The sequence below is a fragment of the Otolemur garnettii genome, unplaced genomic scaffold, assembly GCF_000181295.1.
Source record: "Otolemur garnettii isolate 467f Iridium unplaced genomic scaffold, OtoGar3 scaffold00108, whole genome shotgun sequence".
Lineage (NCBI taxonomy): Eukaryota > Metazoa > Chordata > Mammalia > Primates > Galagidae > Otolemur > Otolemur garnettii.
Window position 1 is genome coordinate 5,447,618 of NW_003852503.1, and position 26,443 is coordinate 5,474,060.

Here is a 26,443-nt window from a genome sequence, read left to right on the forward strand (position 1 = left end):
GCTGGCTATTTTTTGGTTGTAGTTGTCATTGTTATTTGGCAGGCCCAGGCTGGATTAAAACCTGCCAGCTCTGGTGTATGTGGCCGGCGCCTTAGCCACTTGAGCTACAGGCACCACCCAAGGATGAAGGTTTTATGATGATCCACTTCCACATATGAATTCCCCTTCCTAATATTTTCTGTTCCTTATAATGTATTTCCTCTTCCTTATAATATATTTTCTCTTCCTTATAATTTCTTAGTAACATTTTCTTTTCTCTAGCTTACTTCATTATAAGAATACAATATATAGGGCAGGCACAGTGGCTCACACCTGCAATCCTAGCACTCTAGGAGGCTGAGGTGGGAGGATCACTTGGGCTCGGGAGTTTGGGCCAGCCTGAGCAAGAGCAAAACCCATCTCTACAAAAAATAGAAAAAATAGGGCAGCACCTGTGGCTCAAAGGAGTAAGGCGCTAACCCCATATGCCAGAGGTGGTGGGTTCAAACCCAGTCCTGGCCAAAAACTGCAAAAAAAGAAAAGAAAAAATAAGCCAGGAGTGGTGCTGTCCATCTGTAGTCTCAGCTACTTGGGAAGCTGAGGTAGGAGGATCACTTGAGCCCAGGAATTTCAGGTTGCAGTAAGCTATGATGATGCCACTGCACCCCAGCCAGGGCAACAGAGCAAACCTCTGTCTCAGAAAAAAAAAAAGTGTAAAAAAAAAAATATATATATATGTATAATACACACGAAATGTGTTAATCAGTTGTGCTATCAGTAAGACTTCTGGTCAACAGTAGATTATTAGTAGTCAAGTTTGGGGAGAGTCAAAAGTTCTATGCAATTTTTAACTGGGAGATAGGTGCCCCAACCTCCTCAATGTTCTAGGGTCAACTGCATTTCCCTTCAAGAACAAGCTAAACTAAAAATTGCTCTGGTCGTACATACAACGCCCAACTTCTAATACGCAAGCAATAAATGATGCTCACAACAATCGATTGAAAAATATTATCAGCCCTCACAACATACTACAAAATGCTGAAAACAGTTAATTAGCAGTTTTAAACTAGTACCATGTACCTTTAGTAAAAGTTATTTGTTAGCCAAGAGCAGTGGCTCATATAATCCTAGCACTCTGGAAGGCTGAGGTGGATGTATTACTTCAGCTCAGGAGTTCGAGTCCCATCTAAACAGGAGTGAGACCTCATCTCTACTAGAAATAAAAAAACTAGCCAGGCGTGGTGGCAGGCACCTGTAGAACTAGCTACTCAGGAGGCTGAGGCAACGGGATCTCTTCAGCCCAGGAGTTTGAGGTTGCTGTGAGCTACAATGATGCCACAGCACTCTACCCAGAGCAACAAAGTGAGACTTTGTCTTAATCAATCAATCAATCAGTGTTACTTGTCCTTCCTTACAGTGTGACCTTATAAGGACCATCTGTAGATTTAAGGCCTGCCCTTCTCAAGATCTTTTTTGAAATGAGTCATCCTGACCAGGGAACTCAGTGCTGCACTAACAACTCTTAAGTCTTTGAGGAACACTAACATAGACCAAGATCAAGAAAATGTCCAGGTAGGCCTACTCTTGATATTAATGTCCTTCAAAAAGAAAAAAAAAATGCTCTAAACGTTTATAGTCTTTTTAAAAATAAAATTCCAAAAAAAAAAAAAAATGCCCTAAACATTTATAGTCTTTTTAAAAATAAAATTCCAAATAATTCAAATCAATAGTTCATAAACATCAGAAGTCCAAAACTGCCTTTATTATTCAGTGAATTTTAAATTGGCACCATATTTAACCTCCAAAGCACAAATGTACACCCCAAGCTTAAAAATATTCATCAGACATTTAGTTCCTGCCTCCTTCTCTTCTCTCCTTCTCCCCATCCTCCTCCTCTCCTCCCCTCTTTCCTTCTCCCAAAAAATTTCAAGCCAACCACCTCATGCCTGTAATCCCAGCACTGAGAGACCAGGTGAAGGGCTGCTTAAGCTCAGGAGTTTGAGACTAGCCTGAGCAAGAGAGAGACCCTGTCTCTCTAAAAACAGAAAACTTAGCCAGGCATTGTGACAAGCACCTATAGTCCCTGCTACTGGGAGGCAAGAGGATCACGTGAACCTAGGAGTTTGAGGTTGCTGTGAGCTAGGCTAATGCCACACCACTTAAGCCTGAGCAGCAGACTAAGACTCTGCCTCAAAAAAAAAAAAAAAAAAACCACCAAAAATTTTTGAAAGATAAAATATATTCCAAGTCCTGCAGTAACAAAAATGGCTGCCTTTTGTTTACTTCTGCCTGTACACTTATAGCATCACTCAGAACAATGTTAAAAAGAAACTTGCTTAGCTCTGGGAAGCCAACAGTATCCTTGTACAGCAGCCATGTATTCCATTCATAATAGCTTTATCACTGAGCTAGCTCCTTCCTGTCCTTCTGCCAAAAGTCAATGGTCAATAGAAAAAAAATGGCGTTATAATTACAGTAAAGAAGAATAAAACTATGATTAAAAATTGCTCAATTTTTGGGCCAGGCATGGCAGCTCACACCTGTAATCCTAGCACTCTAGGGGACCAAGGCAGCTGGATTGCTTGAGCTCTGGAGTTCAAGACCAGCCTGAGCAAAAGCGAGACCCCCATCTCTAAAAATAGCCAGGCACTGTGGCAAGTGCCTATAGTCCCAGCTCCTGGGGCGGCTGAGGCAAGAGGATTGCTTGAGCCCAAGAGTTAAGAGGTTACTATGAGCTATGATGCCACATCACTCTACCCAGGGTGACAAACTGAGACTCTGTCTCAAAAAAAAAAAGGTTGCTAAATTTTTAAAAAAGCAAAAAGTTATAGAGAAATGTACCTAAGCCTAATGCAATTCTAAATACAGAGGCTTTTCTCATGCTAAGGAATTTTCATTTCTAATTAAGCAAAAAACTATAAGCATACAGGACTATGAATATGTATTTTTATCTCAAAAAACCCCAACTTACCACAAAAGTACTTTTAATTTCAAAGTTTTCCATATGTTTAAAAATGAATCAAGTTTTAAGCTACAAAAACAAGTATTCAATATGTGTAGTTCTACATAAAACATTAGGTAAATGCTGTTATAAAGAATCAGTACTGCTCAAGGGAATAGGAGGTACAGTGTAAAGGACGCAAGAGTTCAAGTTCAGAGATCTGGGGTCTAGTCTGTTTATTGACATTAACTAGCTTTATGACCTCGGACAAGTTATTCACTTATGCCTCTACAAATGAAATAAATTTATTTCTAAAGTCTCTTAAAATTTTTTTATTTCTAAAGTCTCTTCAAATTTTAGAAGCTCCATGTCAGAAATTTGAAGATATTTACAAGTGTAAAATATACAGTGATGTTTCTTTAAACTATAACTCATGACTGCTTTTTTCAAAGACAAATCAGAAAATCTATTTTTTAAAAAAAGTATCATCTTATAGTCAAGTAATTATAGAAAAAAAAATTAGCCTCAAGAAAAAACCCTAATTATTACTCTCCATTATTATCAAAATTCCAATTCAAACACCACACAAATAGCATTTATCAAAAATACCATGCCACTTATAACTCATTACCAATTTCATTCTTTTCATCTGTCACACCAACTGCAGAAAAAACACATTCAATATAACGTGTAAAATTAAATAAAAGATATGTTCTGACAGCTGAACCACACGGTATTTATTCATGAGTTCTATTTTTTTTTTTTTTTTTAGACAGAGCCTCAAGCTATCACCCCGGGTAGAGTGCCGTGGCATCACCGCTCATAGCAACCTCCAACTCCTGGGCTCAAGCGATTCTCCTGCCTCTGCCTCCCTAGCAGCTGGGATTATAGGTGCCCACCACAATGCCCATCTATTTTTTCATTGCAGCCATCATTGTTTGGCAGGCCCGGGCTAGATTTGAACCTGCCAGCTCAGGTGTATGTGGTTGGTGCCTTAGCCACTTGAGCCATAGGCACCACGCCGAGTTCTATTTTTTTTTTTTTTTTGAGACAAGAGTCTCAAGCTGTCAACCTGGGTAGAGTTCCATGGTGTCACAGCTCACAGCAACCTCAAACTCTTTTTTTTTTGGCTGGTGCTGGGTTTGAACCCACCACCCTCAGCATATGGGGCCAGCGTCCTACTCCTTGAGCCACAGGCACCGCCCGACCTCAAACTCTTGAGCTTAAGCGGTTCTCTTGCCTCAGCCTCCCAAGTAGCTGAGGCACCTGCCACAACGCCCAGCTAAGTTTTTGTTGATTTTGTTGTTGTTGTTGCAGTTTTCATTGTTCTTTTTTAGCTGGTCCAGCCGGGATCAAATCCACCAGCCTTGGTAGATGTGGTTGGCACTCTGCCCACTAAGCTACAGATGCTGCCACATGAATTCTGTTTTTTAAAGGCAAAAATAAATCTTTGTCTAGAGTTGTCAGTACAACTTCAAACCAAATTTGTTTAGCATAAATTAGAGATTATAGTGCCCCCCCACATCTGAACGATACAGATTCCAAGAACACTAGTGGATGTCTAAACCCAAAGATGGCACCAAACCAAACTGTGTCAAGTGTCAACTCTTCTGTTCAGGTCGTCCATTCATAAATTCAATGCTTTTTCCATCTTAACCATGGACATAAAATGCACTGTGGCTACAGGTGCATCAGCAAAAACACTAGCACAACTTTCTTTTTCTCTTCTTCCCAAATTCACAGATGGAATGCAGCCTCAGCATATTTTCCTTCATTATTAAGTCAAGAATTTTCACCTTTTCCCTTAAAGCAAGCAACTTCTGACTTCTCTTTGACATATCTGAAGTGCTCGCATCATTCCTCTCGCGCTTCAGGACCATCATGAAATAACATAAGGGTTCCGGCAACAGGAGCACCGCAATACCCGACAGTCAAGATATCTGATAACTGAGATAACTACTAAGTAAGTATCAAGTGGTCTATCCACAGTATCTACCCAGACTGCACATACATCTCCAGTGAGGGATGATTCTTGAGCAGAAAAGGACAGGACAAAGTGGGATGGCACAAGATTTCATCATGCTACTCAGAACATAAAACGTCACAATTGTGTGTGAATGGGCCCAGTGGCTCATGCCTGTAATCCTAGCACTTCCCAATCCCAACAGGCAAGAGAATCTCTCGAGCCCAGAAACTCGAGACCAGCCTGGGGAACACAACAAAATTCTGTCTCTACAAAAATAAATGTAAAATAAAAAACTACTTTAAAAAAAATGAATTGTAAAGAAAAAAAAAACTGAAATGTTGGCTCAGCACCCGTAGCAGTGGTTATGGCACCAGCCACATACACCAAGGCTGGTGGGTTCAAACTCAGCCAGGCCAGCTAAAGTAACAATAACAACTGCAACAACAACAACAAAAAAATAGCCAGGCATCGTGATGGGCACCTGTACTCCCAGCTACTACAGAGGCTGAAGCAAGAAATCACTTAAGCCCAAGAGTTGGAGGTTGCTGTGAGCTGCGACGCCAAAGCACTCCACCGAGGGTTATACAGTAAGACTGTCTCAAAAAAATGGTTTTTTGAGTAGAGCACCAGCCCCATATGCCTCATAGGCCCCATATGCTGGAGGTGGCGGGTTCAAAAGCTGGGAAAAAAAAAAAAAACTGAATTGTTTATTTCTCGAATTTCCCATTTAATAGTTTGGACCATAGATAACTGAAAATTGCAAAAAGCAAAACCTCAGATAAGGACTACTATAAAGAACTTTAGCATTACTTCTGAATGCCATATACTAATTAAGAGACACAATTAAGGTACTACAGAGAAGCTTGCTTAAAATCCCTCCCATTCCTAATCCCTTTATTCCTCTGGGATAAAGTAATAGTGTGCCTCATGACCCTCCCCCCCAGAAGATTCCCAGAGCAATTCGTACAGGTTCAGTTATATTACACAGACTAAGTGCAAGCACTGGGTCATCTTTAACTCCCCAGCAACTAGCAGATGGTTTGTGTGCAATGGAAGTATGACTGTGAAAAGGTTCTAACATACTTTTCCCCTAAGGTGAAAATATATCTAAATATAGCAGCTGCTCTAGGCCCTCAAAATTTTTATAAAGAAAAAAGTTTTGGGGGTGGTGCCTGTGGCTCAAAGGAGTAGGGTGCCAGCTCCATATGCCAGAGGTGGTGGGTTCAAACCCAGCCCTGGCCAAAAAAACTGCAAAAAAAAAAGAAAAGAAAAGAAAAGTTTTTGTTCAAAAATCCCATTTCTGGGCTCAGTGCCTGTGGCTCAAGTGGCTAAGGCGCCAGCCACATACACCTAAGGTGGTGGGTTCAAATCCAGCCTGGGCCCACCAAACAATGATGGCAGCAACCAAAAAAAAATTAGCCAGGCGTTGTGGTGAGCACCTGTGGTCCCAGCTACTTGGGAGGCTGAGGCAGTGAGGCAGGAGACTTGCTTGAGCCCAGGAGTTGGAGGTTGCTGTGAGCTGTGAAGCCACGGCACTCTACCAATGGTGACAAAGTGAGACTCTGTCTCAAAAAAACAAAAAACACATACATATATATGTGTATATATACTCTTGACTTGGCACCTGTAGCTCAGCAGCTAGGGCGCCAGCTACATACACCAGAGCTGGTAGGTTCGAACCCAGCCCCGGCCTGCCAAACAACAATGACAGCTACAACCAAAAAATAGCCAGGTGTTGTGATAGGCACCTGTAGTCCCAGCTACTTGGGAGGCTGAGGCAAGAGAATCGCTTAAGCCCAAGAGTTTGAGGTTGCTGTGAGCTGTGACACCATTGGCACTCTACCAAGGGCAACAAAGTAAAAACTCTGTCTGAAGAAAAAAAAAGATCTGTCAAGCCCATCTAACATACAAAAGCAACCCTGGTAGCCTGCTTCATCAAGTCTAGTCCCTGGCCTGGCTGCGTTGACTGGGAGCTGGCTGGGAATTTACAAAATCCCAGACCCCACCCAAGACCTACTCAAAGTCTACAGTTTTAACAAGATCCCCAGATAATCTGAGTTCACGTTAAAGTCTGAGAAGCATTGGTTTATAAGAAATCCTTTGACACAGTCTGAACTCTGGGTCAAGTTCCACCCAGAAAAAAAAAACTATGTCTTTACTCTGGAGACATTCAGAAGAAAAAATAAATACGAGCTGGGTGATTTGAAAAGATGACTTAATCTCTCCAATTCTCACTTTCATTCGTACTAGACACATTACTTTGAGATTTTTGATATATCTGCAGATATGAAATTGTAAATTGCTCTGTAAGACATTATTAGTTCTTAGCTATCAGGCTTAGTGAGTAAATGCTAAAGTCAACTACTTGCTGAAGGTAACAGATTACTCTAGGGCAATGCTGTCCATCCAGCCTTCTTAGAAGCACTTAGAAAGAGGGGTAAGGCCTAGGTGGATGGACCTCAAACTACATACAGTGGATACCTCTGGAGAGGGTAGTCATTTGGAGGTAAAAGGGGACTTTTACAGTTTGTCCTAATATTTTATGATTTGAAAATTGTGTTTTATTCTCAAAGAGTGCTATAGCTATGTACTGTGCTTTAAAAAAGGTCCAAGAAAGGAAGAGGTAAAAATTAGGATCCCATCCCACTCAGTGAAGCACGAGTGATTCGGCCTCATTTTGATCTTTCCCCCATGACAGATCCAAACCAGGGGGAAGGCAGCAAACAGTCAGTGCTGGTTGCGAGAAGGTACCCAGGCAGTGGAGTCCTCTAAGCATGACTCACCATCCATTCCAAAAACCGCAGAGAGGAGACCCAGAGTCACTGCTGATTTCTTCTCACAGAAACATGCGAGCATGGCGGGCAGTGGCACCTCATCTCCCCAGCACTTGGATCCCCAGGGGATGTGCTTGGCCAAGACCATCGTTAGCACCCCTTTCCCCTTTTTATGGAAGTTGCTGCAGGAAGGAACACTGTGGGGACAGAGCTGAGGCTGGCTTCCAGTGCTCCTGGTTGACTACTCCCACCTATTTCCTTTCAGCACAAAATGTGCTAATCATGAAAACATTTCACAATGACTTGCTTGTTATAGTCCTCCTCTTCTAACAAACCTAACAATGTAGATCAGAATTAAGAACTTCATTGGAAGACGCGATTAAAATTTAGGCTCACTTTTCGAACTAATACTTAACGCATTTTTCTTTAATGCTCTTCTAGGTTAATCAACAGGAAAATGATTTTTCAGAGTAAAAATGTTATTGTATAATTGAATACAACATGAACTTTGCTAAAGGGGAAGACTCAGGGACAAATTTGACCATGATCTAACAGGTTCATTATAGGTATATTGCTGGCTAACAACATTATTTTTTTGTTGTTGTTTTGTTTTGTTATGTTTCTGAGACAGAGTCCTACTTTGTTGCCCCCAGTAGAGTGCTTTGGTGTCATAGCTCACAGCAACCTCAAGCTCTTGGGCTCAAGGGATGCTCTTGTTCAGCCTCCCAAGTAGCTGGGACTACAGGTACCCACCACAATGACCAGTTATTTTTCAGAGACAGGGTCTCGCTCTTGTTCAGGCTGGTCTCAAAACTCCTGAGCTCCAGAAGTCCACTCGCCAGCCTCCCAGAGTGCTCCTATTATAAACATGAGCCATTGGGCCCAGCATTAGCAACACTGTTCAAGAAAGGTTTTCCTACAGCAAGAGTCACCAAAACTTCAACCATAGTCACAAAATGAACGGAGCAGACTATCTTCTTCCCTGGCCCAATCCTGCCTTTTACTCTATATACCTTTCAAAATCTCTATCATTAATCATATAAAATACTCAATTCACTCTTGTTTTACAACACAGAATTACGAGGAATTTCATATCCTTTTGGTGAATTCTTCACAGGCATAAAAACAACACAATTATATCTCACTATGACAATACCATCTTTACAAAGTAAAGGCACTTTTCATAAATGTTCCTTTAATTCCCCACTCAACAAAAAGAAAAAAGATTCCTTATCGGATTCCCCCAATTAATCAGACAGAAAATAAGGGAGTATGTTAAGACAAAGCCTTGGTCCTAAGGAGGTCGAATGGGGGAAGAGACAGACGTGTCAATAAATTAAAATTAATAAGTGGTAAATTCCACCACAAATGACATGAATTAGGTATAACTGGAGAACAACGTATGCAACCCTCTATGATTATGATCACCATGCAAAGTAACCAGCACATATAATCTGAACAAACACTAACCCTCAACTCAAAAGTAGTGGCCAGGCATGGTGGCTCATGCCTGTAATCCTAGCTCTCTGGGAAGTCCGAGGCGGGTAGACTGCTTAAGAACTTGCTTCACAAGTTCAAGACCAGCCTGAGGAAAAAACAAGACCCCTCTCTACTAAAAACAGAAAAACTGAGGCAGGAGGATTGCTTGAGCCCAGAAGTACGCAGCTGCATGATGATACCACCACACCCTACCCCAGGCAACAGATCACAACTCTGTCTGAAAGTTGACCACCCAGCCGGGTGGGCTGGCTCACACCTGTAATCCCAGCACTCTGGGAGGCCAAGGCAGGTGGATTGCCTGAGCTCAGGAGTTTGAGACCGGCCTGAGCTGGAGCCAGACCCCGTCTCTAAAAATAGCTGAACACTGTGGCAGGTGCCTGTAGTCCCAGCTATTTGGGAGGCTAAGGCAGAAGAACTGCTTAAGCCCAAGAGTCTGAGGTTGCTGTAAGATACGACACCATGGCGCTCTACTAGCAAAAAAAAAAAAAGTTGACCACCCAAGGGACTGTAACAAACATGTCAACATACAGAGGTGGTCAACACAGGGGACTAGTCCTACTGTACTGATACTTCACTTTCTTATACAGCTTTTATTGATAATATCATACAAAATCATACATAAGCAAAGCACAGGGAAATCATATATACAGTATCATACAAGATCAATACATTTACTGTTTTCTCTCTCTTTTCTTTTTTTGAGACAGTGTCTTACTACGTCACCTTCGGTACAGTGTCATGGCATTACAGCTTCCAACAACCTCAAACTCTTGGGTTTAAGTGATTCTCTTGTCTCTGTTTTCTCATGGTTTAATCATTCTGAAAAAAGTCAATCTTGGTCTGTGTCTCATCACCAACCTTAAGTGGAGAAAGCACTCTCAACGCTGGCTATCCTACTTAGCAAATCTGGGCATTTTTCCATATCAAATGACCTCAAATGCATTATCAGATCCCCAACATACTCTTATTAGAGTCTCTGCAATTTCTGTGCCATCCACTTCATCAGCTGCTTCATGCACTTCTACTGGTCTGTACTTTGGTCAATATTGCTTGGAAAATTGCTTCTGGGTCAGGTTCATTACAGGTTGCCACCTCATCATCCATTGCAAAACCCACTTCAAAACCCATCCACTTCAAAACCCACTCCTTCAAATTCTGCCATGGAGATGATGGACTGTCTGATGAGACCAAAACATATTTGGCCCAGAGCAGTGGCTCACAACTGTAAGGCTGACATGGGAGGACAGCTTGAGCCCAGGAGTCTGAGGTTGCTGTGAGCTATAATGATGCCACAGAACTCTACCCTGGGAGACAAGAGTGAAATCCTGTCTACAAAAATAAAAATAAAAAAATACCGTGTTCTTGGGTTGTGACAAATCTAACTTACTTGAAACTTATCTATATTGTCTATGGCTGAACTTTATTCCAAGTAGAACAGATCCAGAGGACAGCATCCAGAGCATTAACTAATGCAGCAGATGAAGCTGCTTCTACAGGTGGACACAGGTTTGTGTTTTAGTAAGTGACCCACTGTAGGAACTGGGTCACAATAGTACATTTTGTTTTGTTTTTGGAGACAGAGTCACATTCTGCTGACCCAAACTATGCTATGGCGCCAGCCTTGCTCACAACCACCTCAGATTCTTGGGCTCAAGTGATCCTCCTACCTCAGCCTCCCAAGAATGCTAGGATTACAGGCATGAGCCACCATACCCAGCCTGTAGCGCATTTTAAATGTTTTGATGATGCTTTGGTCAAGTGGTTGAACTTTTCAGATCATGTCTGAAAGCAGAAAGTCCAATGTCATGCTTGTGAGATGATTCACTTGCAAGTGTCTAGGACAGTTGTCTGTGGTCTTTCTACATTTCTTGGTCAATATTCCTTACCCACTCCTCAAATAGGGCACCAGTCATCCACGTGCATTTGTTTGATCTCCAAGTGACGGGGAGATCTTCTGGCTTCAGGTTCTTTAATGTGCATGGCTTTGCCAATTTATCAATTCACCAAAAGCTTTAGTTTCTCTCTGGCACAATGCGTGCAGAACTGGGAAATATTGTCTGGCAAAGTTTTCCATGCTTATATTTGTCACCCTTCATAATGAGGTGCCTGTCAAGCATCACCCTGAAGGAGTCCCCATGGTCAGAGTTAAAGATGTCATCATCTTTGAAGCCTCCGGTGAAGTTCAGGAACTCTTTGATGAACTCTCCCACAACTTCTACTGGAACTTTGTTGGATTCACCACACAAGACTTTCTGAGAGATCTCAGGTTGCAGTTTAAATATCTCAAGCCAACCATTCAAAGCTTGGAAATTTGCCAGCCCAAATTCCTGTGTGAATTTTTTAGCAATTTCTTGGATCATCAGCCTGGAGAGTCTGGCGTTAACTGCCCTTATTTGTTGAACCAGCTTAATGTGGCTTTACTGACTTCATCAAGGGAAGTTTTCCTCCTTTTCCACTGCAGGTCTCTGCTTTCCTTACCATCTCTCTCCAAGTATTCATGTTTACATTTTTGGATGTTGCTAACTGTGGTCTGGCTAACACCAAAATGTTCCAAAATGTTCTGCTGTTTTTGGCTGCCGCTTTCCAGAAAATGTAGAAGACCAACCTTTTCCTTCAATGTCAGCTCTTCTGAGTCCTTTCCTTTGGGCCATCGTATCTCGATTAACTGTAAAATTTTTCAGTATAGTAGAACCTCCCTATTTGACCACCTCCCTACACTAACCACCCACTTAAGTTGACCTAATTTTCATGGACCCCATGTACGCAATGGAAGTTCCTTATGCGACCACATGTTGTCAACAGAAGTTCCGTATGTTGATCCTCTCCATATGTTGACCAATTTGTCGCAGTCCCTTGGGACTGTCAACTTACAGAGGTTCTACTATAATTGCAAGATGTACTAACAATTCAGACCAGTCCTCCACATTGAAAGAATCTTCCATACTTAGGCCTAATCTAATACATGGTAACAATAAAACATAAGAAAAGATACTAAAGAAAAAATAATACAACCAAGGAACAAAGCCCACACCTTTTACCCCTTGGTATACAATAGATTCAAATGGTCAAGTTATAGAGGACAAATTGATATTGTGTGTCACAGTTCAAGGGGTCCAGATACAACTTATAGAGGTGTTCAACACAGAAGTCAGTCCTCCACAGAGTACATGTGGTGTGTGTCTGGTCTATGAAAATTAGGTCAACTTAAGGAGGTAGTCAATGTAGGGAGGTAGTCAACTACAGAGGTTCTACTATACATTAAGCACTGAAAAAAATGGAAATACTTTTAAAAATTCATGCTTTAAAGACAAGCATTTTTTTCTAACAAATTATAGCTCATTAAAAAATCATCCTGGGGTTGGCACCTGTACCTCAGTGGGTAAGGCGCCAGCCACATATACTGAGGCTGGCGGGTCGAATCTGGCCCGGGTCAGCTAAAACAACGACAACTGCAACAACAACAAAAAAACAGTTGGGCATTGTGGCACCTATAGTCCCAGCTACTTGGGAGGCTGAGGCAAGAGAAATCACTTGGGGCCCAGGAGTTTGAGGTTGCTGTGAGCTGTGATTCCACAGCACTATACCCATGTCGACAGCTTGAGACTATCTCAAAAAAAAAAAAAAAAAATCCTGGGGCCCGGTGCTCGTAGCTCACAGTGGTTACAGTGCCAGCCACGTACACCAGAGCTGGCAGGTTCAAGCCCAGCTGGGGCCTGCTAAACAACAACTACAATTTAAAAAAAAAATTGCCAGGCGTTGTGGTAGGCACCTGTAGTCCCAGCTAACTGGGAGGCTGAGGCAAGAGAATCACTTGAACACCGGAGTTTGAGGTTGCTATGAGCTGTGACACCACGGTACTCTACTGAGGGTGACATAGTGAGACTCTGTCTCAAAAAAATAATAAATAAATAAATAAATCACCCCAATGGGACAAGAGAATAGGGAGACCCCCCCCATCTCTATAAAATGTTAAATATTAACCAGGTACAGCACAGTGGCTCATCCCTATAATCCTACCACTCTGAGAGGCCAAAGCAAAAGGATCACTTGAGGTCAGGAGTTTTAGACCCAGTCTCTGTGAAAAATAGAAAAATTAGGCAAGTGTGGTAGGGCTTGCCTGTGGTTACAGCTACTCGGGAGGCTGAGGAAGGGAGGCTGAGGAAGGAGTATCACTTGAGCTCAAGACTTGGAGGTGACAGTGAGCTATGATAATGCCACTGCACTTTAACCCAGATGACAGAACAATCAAGACTCTGTCTTAGCCGGGTGCTGTGGCTCCCACCTGTTAACTGCAGCACTCTGGGAGGCCAAGGTGGGTGGACTGCCTCAGTTCACAGGTTGGAGACCAGCCTGAGCAAGTGTGAGACCCTCATCTCCAGTAAAAATACAAAAATGAGCCAGGCATTGTGGTAGGCACCTCTAGTTCCAGCTACTTAGGAGGATAGCTTCAACCCAGAAGTCTGAGGCTGCTATAAGCTAGGCTGACACCATGGCACCCCAGCCTGGGTAAGAGTAAGACTCTGTCTTATTTTTAAAAATAAAAAAAAAAAAAGGCTTGGCGCCTGTGGTTCAAGTGGCTAAGGTGCCAGCCACATACACCTAAGGTGGCCGGTTCGAATCCAGCCTGGGCCCGCCAAACAACGATGGCTGCAACCAAAAAATAGCCGGGCGTTGTGGCAGGCACCTGTGGTCCCAGCTACTTGGGAGGCGGAGGCAGGAGACTCGCTTGAGCCCAGGAGTTGGAGGTTGCTGTGAGCTGTGATGCCATAGCACTCTACCCAGGGGGATAGCTTGAGGATCTGTCTCAAAAAAAAAAAAGATATGAGAGAGAAAATGATATGTAAATTTTTTTTTTTTTTTAAGACAGAGTCTCACTTTGTCACCCTCCATAGAGTGCCGTAGCATCATAGTTCACAGCAACCTCAAACGCTTGGGCTCAAGCCTCTTGCCTCAGCCTCTCAAGTAGCTGGGACTACAGGCGCCTGCCACAACGCCCGGCTATTTTTAGAGACGAGGTCTGGCTCTGGTTCAGTCTAATCTCGAACTCATAAACTCAGGCAAAATCTACCGGTCCCGGCCTCCCAGAGTGCTAGGATTACAGGCATGAGCCACTGCACCCATCCCATATAACTTTTATTACAGTTTATTGTTATAATTGTTCTCTTTTCTTATTACTGTTAATCTCTTATTGTGCCCAGTATATATTTTTTCATACGTATGTTTTGTCCTTGTCATTGAAGCTACATGAATATCACTCCAGCCTACTCCTAATTTATTGAGTTACCACTGGAAACAGTCTTCTCCCCTCCCCCAACCTTGAATGTATGCAGATGAAGAAGCTGGCATAAGTCATGGGTTCTGGTCAACATCGGCCAGTTTACTGATTTACTAATCCGTTCTAGAACTTAAACTCATTAGCAAAATGCTTCTGCTAGACTGCTGATTATTAAACCAAAGTTTGACAGTCAGCCGCTAGGTATTTTTGCCACCATAGGTTATTATAATAAACTTACATGAAATGGTGATCTAGAACTAAATAGAATATACATGTTGGACAACTGTTTATGTGTTCTTTACCACTTGTATCATACGACATGAGGTCAAGAAGGTGTAGTGACACATTGAAGACTCTGAGCAATAAAAATAAAGTGGAAAAAAAGAACACCCTATGCACAGAACATCAAGGGTAAAAGAGATGGTGCAATCTAACAACATTACAGAAGTATTCAGAAAGTGTGCAAAGCACTCCCAACTACTGAACTAACATATCAGAAAGTACTAAGCTTTCAATCCAGACATTTGTGGTGAAGGGCACAGATGGTACTAAAATCATTTTCTGAGGTTAGCAATATGAAAATAAAATATCCCTTTCCCTACCCTAGAATGGAAAAGCAAATCAACCCCAAACTTGAGGCCTCTTCATACCTCCCTACTAATTAAACATTCTGCAGAAGACGTCAAAATTCAATACACATACTTTAATGAAAGAAGGAATAAGACTTACAGGAGGATACGACTCCTATAGATAGGAAGAAAAAGGACTATCTATAATGTATGCTTTATTGACAGAAACACAGAAAAATCATAAAAAGTTTATTTTTAAGCAGAGGTCACTAATCAATACAATTTTGACATACAGCACCCTTATGTCTTTTAGGACAAAGTAATTAGAAATGTAAATATGTTTTCTGTCACAGGAACACTTTTTTCTTGGAACAGTCTTGCCCTACTGTCTAGGCTAGAGTGCAGTGGTGTCATCATAGCTCACTGCAACCTCAAACTCCTAGACACAAGTGATCCTCCTGCTTCATTCAGCCTCTCAAGTAGCTGTGACTACAGGCACAGGCCACCACATCTGCCTAATAGAGGAACTTTTTTAGTCCCGAACAGCAAATTCCTAAAATGCAAATCTCCAAATTTCAAATTTTTAATACAGTCAATAGTTCTCAAAGGGGTCAACACATTTAAAGTTTCCTTTCACATCTCACTTCCTGCAATGATTTTATTAGAACTTTTGGTAATAAAATTAGTATGACACCATCAATATAATCAAACACAAACACTTGTGTCGTTAACTGCAACACCAATTATTTAACGTGAGAAAAACCAGCTCTGAAAGCATCTCTGAAACCACTGGCATGCACTACAGGACTGTTAATTCACACACAGGACTTATTAAGTATTTAAATAGCTCATTTACATTTGCCAAGTGCTTCATAATCATTTTATTAGTGGTTTCTACTCCAAAACAACCCATGATGAATTTTACAGAAGAGGAACCTAGGCCCAGAGAGGAACCAAAAACCAGTTTTACTCTGAAGGAAATAACACCATTCTCTTATAACACGCCAGATCCTTCAAACTGCTTTTCATCTGCAGTATGAATTTTGCCTAAATAAGTTATTAGTTAATGAATATGAAAAATATTAAAGAAAGATTCTGTTGAATTTTACAAAAGTGTTAGGCTGCTTAAACACTTGAAGTACTTGGGACTACGACGGCATATTTCACATATAGACATAACTATAAGGAAGTAAAATTCTCGCAAATGACAAACTTAGTGGCTAAAATATAATGGAGTTATTTTTTTCCAACTTGCTAGAAAAGAAAAAGAGGTAATCAAAGAAGCTCATGGAACAAGCTTAAAGTCAGGCCCGTTAATAAGGATTCAGGCCCTTATTAAAAATAAGAACCCAACTAAAAGCGGTGTGTGTAGGGAGGAAGTTATGAATAAGTCAGAATCTGTTGCTTAGCAGGCTCAGTCAATTCATCTTTCAGAAGATAATGGTTCTAACCAGAACTTGTGGTTTAATCAGTGCATATCTCAGCACCAGCAATGGATCACATCCAATGTTACCGAAGATAACAAAAAACTTGAGCCAGAGCTTGATGCGGAGGGAAGTTCCTTCCTTGCCCCATTTAAACATCCCTATTTCTTAGATCTTGGTGTTACATCTTAATGGTAAAACTATATGCTCACCCAGGGCACAGTTTGCCTGCGGAGTTGTCCTGACCCCACGTTCTCCAATCAGAACCCATAAACATTATTTCCCTAGTCAGATTTCGACTCCTCAGCCAGCTGAGAGCCCTAGCCGGTCAAACACTCTTCTTCACTCCTCCCCCATCTCTCCCGGCCCATTCGCGACCCACATCCCTACACCCAGCACCGAACCCCAAACTCCACACACCCCCCATCATACTTCCGCCCAGGTGGCTTCCCAGTTAACCTTCACCCCAGCCCCCACCCCATCTTTGTCTCGCTACCCCCAACACAACACCTTAACGTCCCCCTACTTCCAAGCTCAGCCTTTCCCCACCGCTGACCCCCAGTTTCCTGATCTCTTCCCCACCCCATACCCCCAGCCCCCGCCCCCTCGGCCGGTCACCCCGGCTCCTCACCTCCCCAGCCTCGCAGGACCCGTCCCCTCCCCCAGCTTCCTCTGCCCGCTCCTTCCCCTCCCCGCGGCCCTCCGCCCACGCCCACCCTGCTCCCGCGGGTCCTCCGCACTCCTTTCACCTTGTCCATGAGCTTCCAGCACTTCTCCACCATCTTCTTGTCCACCGTCCCCGGCGGGTGGGGGCTGAGGTGGTGGTGGTGGTGGTGCGGCTGGAAGGCGTCCTTCATGAGCCCGATCAGGCCTCCAGAGCCCGAGCCCCCGGAGCCGCCACCGCCCCCGGCCCCAGAGCTCTTTTTCACGTTGCCGGCCATGGCCCAGGGAAGGTGGGGGGCCCAGCCGGGTCAGCCGGCTCCGCTCGGCTGCGAGCGAACGAAAGAAGGAAGGCGTGAAGGAGGGGCCTCTCCCGACCGCCGCCGCCGCCGCCGGCTATCCGGGCGGAGGGAGGAGCGGCCGCTGGGAGGAGAGTGGGCGGTACCGGCAGACCGCGGGGCGCGCCCCTCCCCAGAGCGAGCTTCGAGCAGGGGGAGTACCCTGGGCGCGCGCCCGAGACGCACTGGCTGACTGGCGAGCTCCAGGAAGCTGCCGGCAGCGTCCGGACTGGGCAGCGACGCCCCCTGCGCCACCTCCTCCAGCGCCGCCCGCTCGGCCACAGCCCCCGGAAAGCCGCGGCCAAGTTTCCGCGCCGGTCTCCCCCGCCCCTACCCCGGGGGCGGGGCGGGGCGGGGCCATCCCGGGGCGGGGCCGGCGGAAACTTTCGTGCCTGCGCCCTCTGCTGGAGAAGCGGGAGTGAGTCCAACATGGAGTCTGCGCACTAAGCCGAAGCCGAGCTCTCCATGTTTCTTGTGGGCTGGCGTGTGGCCCTCCTGGAGTGCGTCTCTGGCAACGTTTAAATTCCTACAGGTAGTGATGGGAAGAATCTTAACTTTGGGTCTTTCCCCCACGCCTGACATATGAGGAAATTGAGCTTCGAGTTATTTGTTTCTTCATATTGTGAGAGGATGGTGGGGAAAAAGAGGAAAATTTATTTCTCCGCTCTCTGGGATTTTTAACTGCTCGCTAAGAGGCCACCAAGGACAGGAATGTGAATGATGCACATTGTTGGAGCCACAGTAGGCCCCACCAAGGCTTGGGACACTCCGAGCTCTTCTTCCTTGCAGGCACTTCTTTTTTTGTTGTTTTGTTTTCGCCGCTGCTCTGCTCTACACAGAAATTGTGACACCGCTGCTGACTGCTGATCCCAGCCAAAGGGGCTGTAGCTCCACTCCCCAGTCACTTCCACTTCTCTAACATAAAAGTTCAGTTGGAAGAACTTTGAAAATAGGAACTTCCCTTCCGAAGAAATGCCCTGCCCTAATTTGATAATTCTGAGCATTGTCAGTAAGTTCTAAATTCCACCTTAGATCCCCCTCCTGGCTCTCTCACAAAGCCCCGACTGATATGGGAATTTTATCAGGTATGTAAGTGGAGAAAATATCTTTGAAATCCAGGACCATTCAGCCAAACATCCTGAGTTTACAATTCAATTGCTTTTATCTAAAATTGATTTCTAAGTCAATGTTATTTTCTATCAGTAGAATGCCCTTTTATCAGTTCCTGTCTGGAAAGAATCCACCAAGGGAAAGTCTAGGCAAAGCTCTTAGATTATTGTGAAGGTTTTTGTCAAGACTTTCCATCCCTAGTGCCACCACCCTAGTTGCACATCCTCATTTTCTTTCCCCTGGACTATTGAAACCTTTTCCTCGCTGGTTTCCCTGCTATCCTTCCTGTCGCCATATACTTCTTAAAAGTATAGTTCAACAGCATCAGACACACAAAAACTTTAAACGCTCCCCATTGCCTCGGGAATAAAACTAACAATGAGACTGATGCAACTCCAAACTAAACTACCTTGCCGTTTTCGTTTTGTTTTGCTTTTGAGACAGTCTCACTATGTCACCCTCCGTAGAGTGCGATGGCATCACAGCTCACAGCAACATCCAACTCTTGGGTTGACGTGATTCTCTTGCCTCAGCCTCCCAAGTAGCTGGGACTACAGGTGCCTGCCTCAGCGCCCGGCAATTTTTTGGTTGCAGTTATCATTGCTGTTTAGCAGGCTGGGGCCAGACTCATTCCCACCAGCCTCGGTGTATGTGGCTGGCGCCCTACTCACTGAGTTATGGGTGCCAAGCCTACCTTGCAGTTTTACACTACTCCCTGGTACATATATCCCATGCATAAAATATCACAGTTTTTTTTCTTTTTTCATCACCATAACTCAGAGCATTCCCTCTGCACGAAGTGTATTCCTAATGTCCAATCCGTTCTTCAAAATTCAGTTCAAATTTTGTCCTTCTTCCTAGATATTTGAGATAGAAGCAATCTTTTCCTTTTCTACCTTCCCATAACTGTTAATTCATTCCTTACACCTATCACACATTAATTTATGTTGTACTGTTTTGTTAACTTTGGATCTTCCACATTACAACACTGTATGTTCACAGGGTATTGGGGGGGTACGAAATTAACGTGAGCTGTGTGTGTGCTTGTGTAGGTATATACTGCACATGTCTGGCTTGGTTTAAGGCTTCCACTTTTTACTATCTTCAACAAGATCTGCACAGCATGGAATTATATAATATACACTCTTTCTGCTGCAGAAGGCCATATTTCTTTCAATATACAAATGACCTCTCGCATTTGAATAAAAGGGAAATAGTGACTCTTCTCTGTATCTCTTCAAAGCTCCCGGATGGGTGGGAGCTTACACAAAGGAAGACAGAGTTCTGCTGGAATTATCTTTTCCTATTGTCACTTCTAAACTAAGGTTAATGAAAAAAGAAAGATTGACCTTTTTCCCATAATGTTTATTTAGCATGTTTTTGAAAAGGTACCAATGACGGGACTGAATCGTTGATCAGTAGGGCGTTCTCATTCTTAGTTGTGCAATGGCTGGTTCATCTTGTCACTTCATGTGACATGTGACACTTTTCTTATTCCACTTCACCTTCGCCCCAAACCACATCCTCATTCTGCACCTGTAAGTCGTTGATGGAACATGTTTGTAAAGTAAATGCTCTTCTCAGGCATAATACCTTGCTTTCTTCCTATAATCTCTATTCTAATATAGCATTCCATGCATCAGCAGTGAGGAAAAAAAAATAATTTAGGGTAGTCTGAGCTAAAGGCATTTTGTTCCCGATTAACTGCCTCACCCGTTATTTTCCTGTTCATAGAATCCTTGATGTAAAGAACAATGTATAGCTAATCAATAGCTTGTGTTATTTTAATGTAATTTTTAATATTTATTTATTTGTTTTGGAGACAGTCTCACTTTGTCACCCTCAGTAGAGTGCTGTAGCACCACTGCTCACAGCAACCTCCACCTCTTGGGCTCAAGTAATTCTCTTGCCTCAGTTTCCAAGTAACTGGGACGACAGGCACCTGCCGCAGTGCCCAGCTATTTTTAGAGATGAGGTCTCACTCTGGCTCAGGCTGTCTTAAACCTGTGAGCTCAGGCAATCCACCCACCACAGCCTCCCAAGTGCTGGTATTACAGGTGTGAGCCATCTGACTGGCCTTATTTTTTATTTCTTATTTTATATATTTATTTATTTATTTATTTTGTGAGACAAAGTCTCAAGCTGTCGCCCTGGGTAGAGTGCCGTGGTATCATACCTTACAGCAACCTCCAACTCAAGCTCAAGCAATCCTCTTGCCTCAGTTTTTCTATTTCTAGTAGAGACGTGGGTCTCAATTTTGCACAAGCTGGTCTCAAACTTGTGAGCTCAAGTAATCCACCCGCCTCAGCCTCCCAGAGTGCTAGGATTACTGGTGTGAGCCACCACTCTCACTCCTGTAATTTTTTAAAATTAGACACAAGGTCTTGCTCTGTCGCCTAGGCTGGAATGCAGTGGTATGATGATCATACCTTGCTGCAGCCTCAAACTCCTAGGCTGAAGCAATCCTCCTGCCTCAAGATCCTAAGTAGCTGGATCTACAGGTACATGCCACCATACCCAGCTAATTTTTCTTATTTTTTTGTAGAGATAAGGTCTCACTGTGTTGCCCAGGCTGGCCTCAAGTGGTCTTCCTGCCTCAGCCTCCCAAAGTGCTGGAATTAGAAGCATGAGCCACTGCACCTGGTAGTTTTATCTTTTTTTTTTTTTTAAGAGATAGAGTCTCACTTTGTCACCCTCGGACAAGTGCTGTGGCGACACAGCTCACAGCAACCTCCAGCTCCTGGGCTTAGGCAATTCTCTTCCCTCAGCCTCCTGAGTAGCTGGGACGACAGGTGCCCATCACAACGCCTGGCTATTTTTTTGTTGCAGTTTTGTGGGGGCCGGGTTCAAACCCACCACCCTTGGTATATGAAGCTGGCGGCGCCCTACCCACTGAGCCACAGGCGCCGCCCCTGCACCTGGTCGTTTTAATGTAAATTCTTGGCAAACGACGTAGGAACTGCTTCTTCTTTTCCTTTAGATCCCACTTGTAACTGATGTTTATCAGAGTGCATACTCTTTATTTTCTTTTCTCTGAAGCAGAGTCTAACTCTGTTACCCAGGCTAGAGTGCCATGGCATCAGCCTAGCTCACTCCAACTTCAAAAACTCCTGAGTTCAAGCCATCCTCTTGCCTCAGCCTCCCAAGTAGCCACAATGCCCGATTCTGTTGCTCATGTTAATGTCAAACTCCTGAGCTCAAGCAATTCTCCTTGTCTGGGCCTCCCAGAGTGTTAGGATTATAGGAATGAGCCACTGTGTCCAGCCTATCCAAGTGCGTATTCAGGGAAACTTGAATCTATGCTCCCAGGTTGCAGTACTCAAATTTGGCCCAAATAAACTCCCTACTTATATTAGGTTTGCCTCAGTTTCTTTCTTTAGGCATTAAGCATAATGGAGACACTGATCATCCCAAGGAAAAAGTCCCCAAACAGGCTTCTAGATGAGGAGGACAAGAGCAGGAAACCCCCCGCATTTCAGGGCGGTAGTTCTGGAGGGAGAATAAAAACATGTTTCAAGATTAGAAAAAAAGTATTTGGGAGATGTGCACAGATTAACTAGCCCTGGGTTATAGGAGCTGTCAGGACTTGAAAGGACAAGCGGCTCAGCACCTGTGGCTCAAGTGGCTAAGGCGCCAGCCACATACACCTAAGGTGGCAGGTTCGAATCCAGCCCAAGCCCACCAAACAATGACGGCTGCAACCAAAAAATAGTCGGGTGTTGTGGCGGGCGCCTGTGGTCCCCGCTACTTGGGAGGCTGAGGCAGGAGACTTGCTTGAGCCCAGGAGTTGGAGGTTCCTGTGAGCTGTGATGCCACTGCACTCTACCCAGGGGGACAGCTTGAGGCTCTGTCTCCAAAAAAAAAAAAAAAGAAAAGAAAAGAAAGGACAAGCTTGGTTCTTCTCTTTGCTCTGTAAAATATCCGAAGGGTCAGAGTAGTGCCCTACAGCCAACAAGTGACAAATAAACACGAATCTGTCTCTGTCTGAATCTACCTCTCCCCAGAGGAAGGATTTTTCATTCCCAGATCTCATGGCTATTTCTACAGATCTGTTCCTGATACTAGGCAATGGACCAAAAGTTGGGGGTGGGGAAAGGATGAAGAGAAGTACCTAAAGAAAGATTCTTCAGGTCCCTAATTCACAAGGAGAAAAGCATGAAGTTTTCTGCTGTTTTCATTCTAGCCAATACGGTGCCCAGGGATCCAGGTGGCAGACTGATGGCAAGGTTCCAGGACAGCACAGGCTGGAGGGACTGCCTAAGAAGGGCAAGCCATCCGCCACACTCTCTCCCCCATATTTCTTTTTCCAGCCACTCATGACTCCAGCAATATGCTAAGAAGTGTCCTCAAAAGGGAATCACCCCAACACTGCCCTATAAATAATTTCAGAGCTAACGTTTAGGTGACTTGGGAAAAGCCAACCAAGTCCACTAGAGGGAGCCCAAACCAACTGTATCCTTCAGGAGCCTCACAAAGCGGTCTCCCAACACCTGTCTGAAAATGAGCCGCACAAGGGAATCCAGGAAGTGTGGCCATAGATTAAGTCACTAGGAGAGAAGATAGTTATATAAACACCCAGTTAAAACCCTGGCTTTTTAGGATCTACAAATGCAAAGATTTAAAGATCAGGAAAGGCAAAGTTAAATGGCTCACGGAATTTACTTGAGATTGAGAGGGGCCCTCGCAGTCAGGTCAGGGCTCTCTTCTCCAACTGGTGTCCTTCCCTCCACATTTGCACTCCTCTAAGTCAGTACCCTGGAGTCCCTGGGTCCACCTCTCCTCTGTGCCTCATTTCTATGAAGTGGGAAACTCTCATCTATCTGCTCCTACATTTAATTTCCCTCATACAATGTAGAATGCCTTACTGAAGGGGATTTTCTATTTTAAGCCTAATAACGCCATTTTGCTGATGGGACCTTAGGACGTAAATTGCCCAAGATGGCTACCACCACTCCTTTTCCTCTGTGTCTCCGCGATGGTATCTCAGATGTGTAAATCTGTAATTTATTAAGTCTCCAAATTGCAGGCAGTGCCTACATGGAAGTGAATCATAGCTAACTAGCTCCAAATCCCTTTCTCCAACCTACATTTAGGATCTGGGGATAAGGGGAGAATTGCCCTGTGGGGACCTTGGTATTTTGAGCCATGTGAGCTGCTTTGGCACCTTCCACCTTCCTCTGAACTCCATGTTTCCCAGTTGTCTAGACAACATGCAGCCTCCAGAAACCCAACCTTCCAATTCTCAGTCCCGCCCCAGAGAGAAATGTGTCACCCTGGATTGGCTCCCAGGCCCCAGGCTCCTCCTCAGGCTTCTGGCTGATTGGTCCTTCTCTCTGCCCCCTCCCAAGAATGTGTCTTGGAGACCCCAAGGAGACCCAACACAGGCAAGAGAAAACTCTACAGGTAGGAAGAGGGAGGGGACCAGATACAGATTTATTTTCTCTAGAAGTGTTAAGAGGAATAACTTCTGTACATAGAGCTTCCTGCCTGATAGAAACAACTCTATGCTCACCATTGACCCAAGCCCTCCCTAATATTCCAAAGAGACCAAGAACCAAATTTTCTGGCAAGTATAAAATATAGACTTGGAGACTAGAATTCTGACTCTCCTGAGACTCCTTGTTCAGCCCAATGGTCAGGAAAGCATTCCTGTGTCCAGACCCAAACAAACACAAGGTCCTCTCCCTCTCCCAGGACAGTAACAAGATGCCACCTAAGACCAAAGAGAAAAGAAGGAAAGCTGGGGCACAACAGAAGAAAAGGAACTCAGATGCTGGTGAGTCATGGTGGGTGGAGGTAGGTGACCCTGCTTCTCCGTGTTCTGGCACAGAGGTCAAACAGAATTCCTGTGTGACAGATGAGCTCTCTGACCTTCCTCTGCATGGCCTTGAATCCAGATTCCTAGAGTTGAGGAACTGGGGAAATGGCCACCCATATTCTCCCTTGAGCCCTGTCTAGTTGTGTGCCATCTTAATATAGTTGTCACCCATATTTTGAGTACCTACCAGGTGCTGGGCAATGGTGAGCCCAGTAGACTGCCCTCAGATCCCTCCCTTAGTGGTCCTCAGATCTGCTTTGGGACAGAAATGCAAGGTGTGGGGTAAGGCTAGGAGGGGAGAGGGAGGGATGACATCAAGACAAGCTAAGGCTCTACAAACTTGCCAGGGCAGATATGGAGGCTGAGTCCAGGCTCAGGCTGGTGGTGCTAGAGAAGGAGCTGCTCCGAGACCACTTGGGTAAGGAGGGTGGCAGCGGGGGAGGGGCAGAGGGACAGCACAAAGGGGCGTTTCTGTATCTTGGGGATTGGAGGGTTGGAGCTATGGCGGGAAGCTAAGCTGAACTCTAACAATCACCTACTAGGAAGACTGCAAGGGCAGTGAGGGTTGATGAAGGAGCTATTTTTTACAGCCAGAACATGGAAAGAGTTTTTACTTCCTAATAATGAAGAGCCTGTGAGATTCTAAGAGAGAGAGAGAGAGAGTAAGAGGCTGAATGCCCTGCTGCCAGATTTCCCGAGTCTATCAAGACTACAGGGGCTGATTCAGTGGAACCCCTACCAGTCCTGAGGACAGCTCTGGGACTGTTCACAGCTCTACGGAGGGAGGAGACCCGTCGAGCTAAGACTTCTGAGGACCAGGTGAAGCAGAGGCTGCACAGGTTGGAGGCTGAACTGGAAGGAGCCCGAAGTGAAGGAAAAGCCATATATGAAGGTGCGTGGTTGGCTGGGCAGGTGGGCAGGAGACAGGGGCCTGGGAAGGACAACTAAGAGGCCCAGAGGGTACAAAGCAGGCATCCAACTGCCAGGTCTAGTCTCAGCCTGGTACAAATCTTACAAAGAAGACAGGATCCTGAAGGAACCAAAGGAAGGTGTCTGAGCGCCAGGGCAGGGGCTTTCCTTCCAGGATGCCTGACACCATGTGCTTGATGCTTTGTGAGGTCCAAAATACAGTCATTGCCATTATCTCATTCATGCTGTGGGTGGAGAGAAGGGCTAGAATCCCCATCCTAACTGGAGTAGGGGGAGGGAGTCCAGTTTTCTATCCCTTTGCCAGATTTTCAGGGTCTCCCAGTTTTTCAGGATCACAAGAAGCAAGAAGGCCTTTGTGCTCCTCTCCACTAGACCAAGCAGCCTTCCCCACTCACAGCCTCATTTCCTTTCTCTATCCCTCCGTCCCCTACCCGGGGCTCTGGCCGCCCGCGGGCCCCACCCCAGAAATGAAACGCAAGTGCGAGATCTTGCAGGAGGACATGGAGACCCGCAACAAGCAGCTGGAGGAAGAAGTGAAGGGCCTTCGGGAGCAGCTGGGTAGGCTTCCCTCCTCCCCCCCCCAACCCCTTTCTCTCTGATGGCTGCAACGAGAGCTAGCATGTGCGGCTCAGCACCCCTAGCTCAGTGGTTAGGGCGCCGGCCACATACACCTAGGCAGGCGGGTTCAAACCCAGCCCAGGCCTGCTAAACAACAATAACAACTGCAATTAGAAAAAAAAAAAAAGGGCAGTGCCTGTAGCTCAGAGGGTAGGGCGTCAACCCCATATTCCAAGGGTGGAGGGTTCGAACCTGGCCCCGCCCAAACTGCAACAACAAAAAAGAAATAGCCCTGCATTGTAGCAGGGCGCCTGTAGTCCCAGCTACTTGGAGGCTGAGGCAAGAGAATCACCTAAGACCAGGAGTTTGAGGTTGCTGTGAGCTGTGACACCACAGTACTCTACTGAGGGTGACAAAGTGAGACTCTATCTCTAAGAAAAACAAAATAGTTGGGCATTGTGGTGGGTGCCTGTAGTCCGAATTACTTGGGAGGCTGAGGCAAGAGAATTGCATAAGCCCAAGAGTTTGAACTTGCTGTGAGCTGTGGCACCACGGCACTCTACCAAGGGCGACATAATAAGACTCTTGTCTTTTTTTTTTT

General features: G+C 44.7%; 2 protein-coding genes across 2 annotated transcripts in view; one reads left to right on the top strand and one right to left on the bottom strand.

Annotated features, from left to right (window-relative positions):
• The window catches only part of CBL (Cbl proto-oncogene), a 90,425-nt gene extending 72,928 nt beyond the window's left edge, over positions 1 to 17,497 (bottom strand). The window contains exon 1 of the mRNA XM_023517301.1: positions 17,178 to 17,497. Within this exon, the coding sequence (XP_023373069.1) occupies positions 17,178 to 17,369 (192 nt within the window). The 5' untranslated portion in view covers positions 17,370 to 17,497. The remainder of the gene's footprint in view (positions 1 to 17,177) is intronic.
• A 6,745-nt stretch (positions 17,498 to 24,242) lies between these two features.
• CCDC153 (coiled-coil domain containing 153) overlaps positions 24,243 to 26,443 on the top strand; it is a 4,873-nt gene continuing 2,672 nt past the window's right edge. The window contains exons 1-4 of the mRNA XM_003796911.1: positions 24,243 to 24,312; positions 24,707 to 24,772; positions 25,127 to 25,246; positions 25,750 to 25,842. Coding sequence (XP_003796959.1) covers positions 24,243 to 24,312; positions 24,707 to 24,772; positions 25,127 to 25,246; positions 25,750 to 25,842 — 349 coding nt within the window. The remainder of the gene's footprint in view (positions 24,313 to 24,706; positions 24,773 to 25,126; positions 25,247 to 25,749; positions 25,843 to 26,443) is intronic.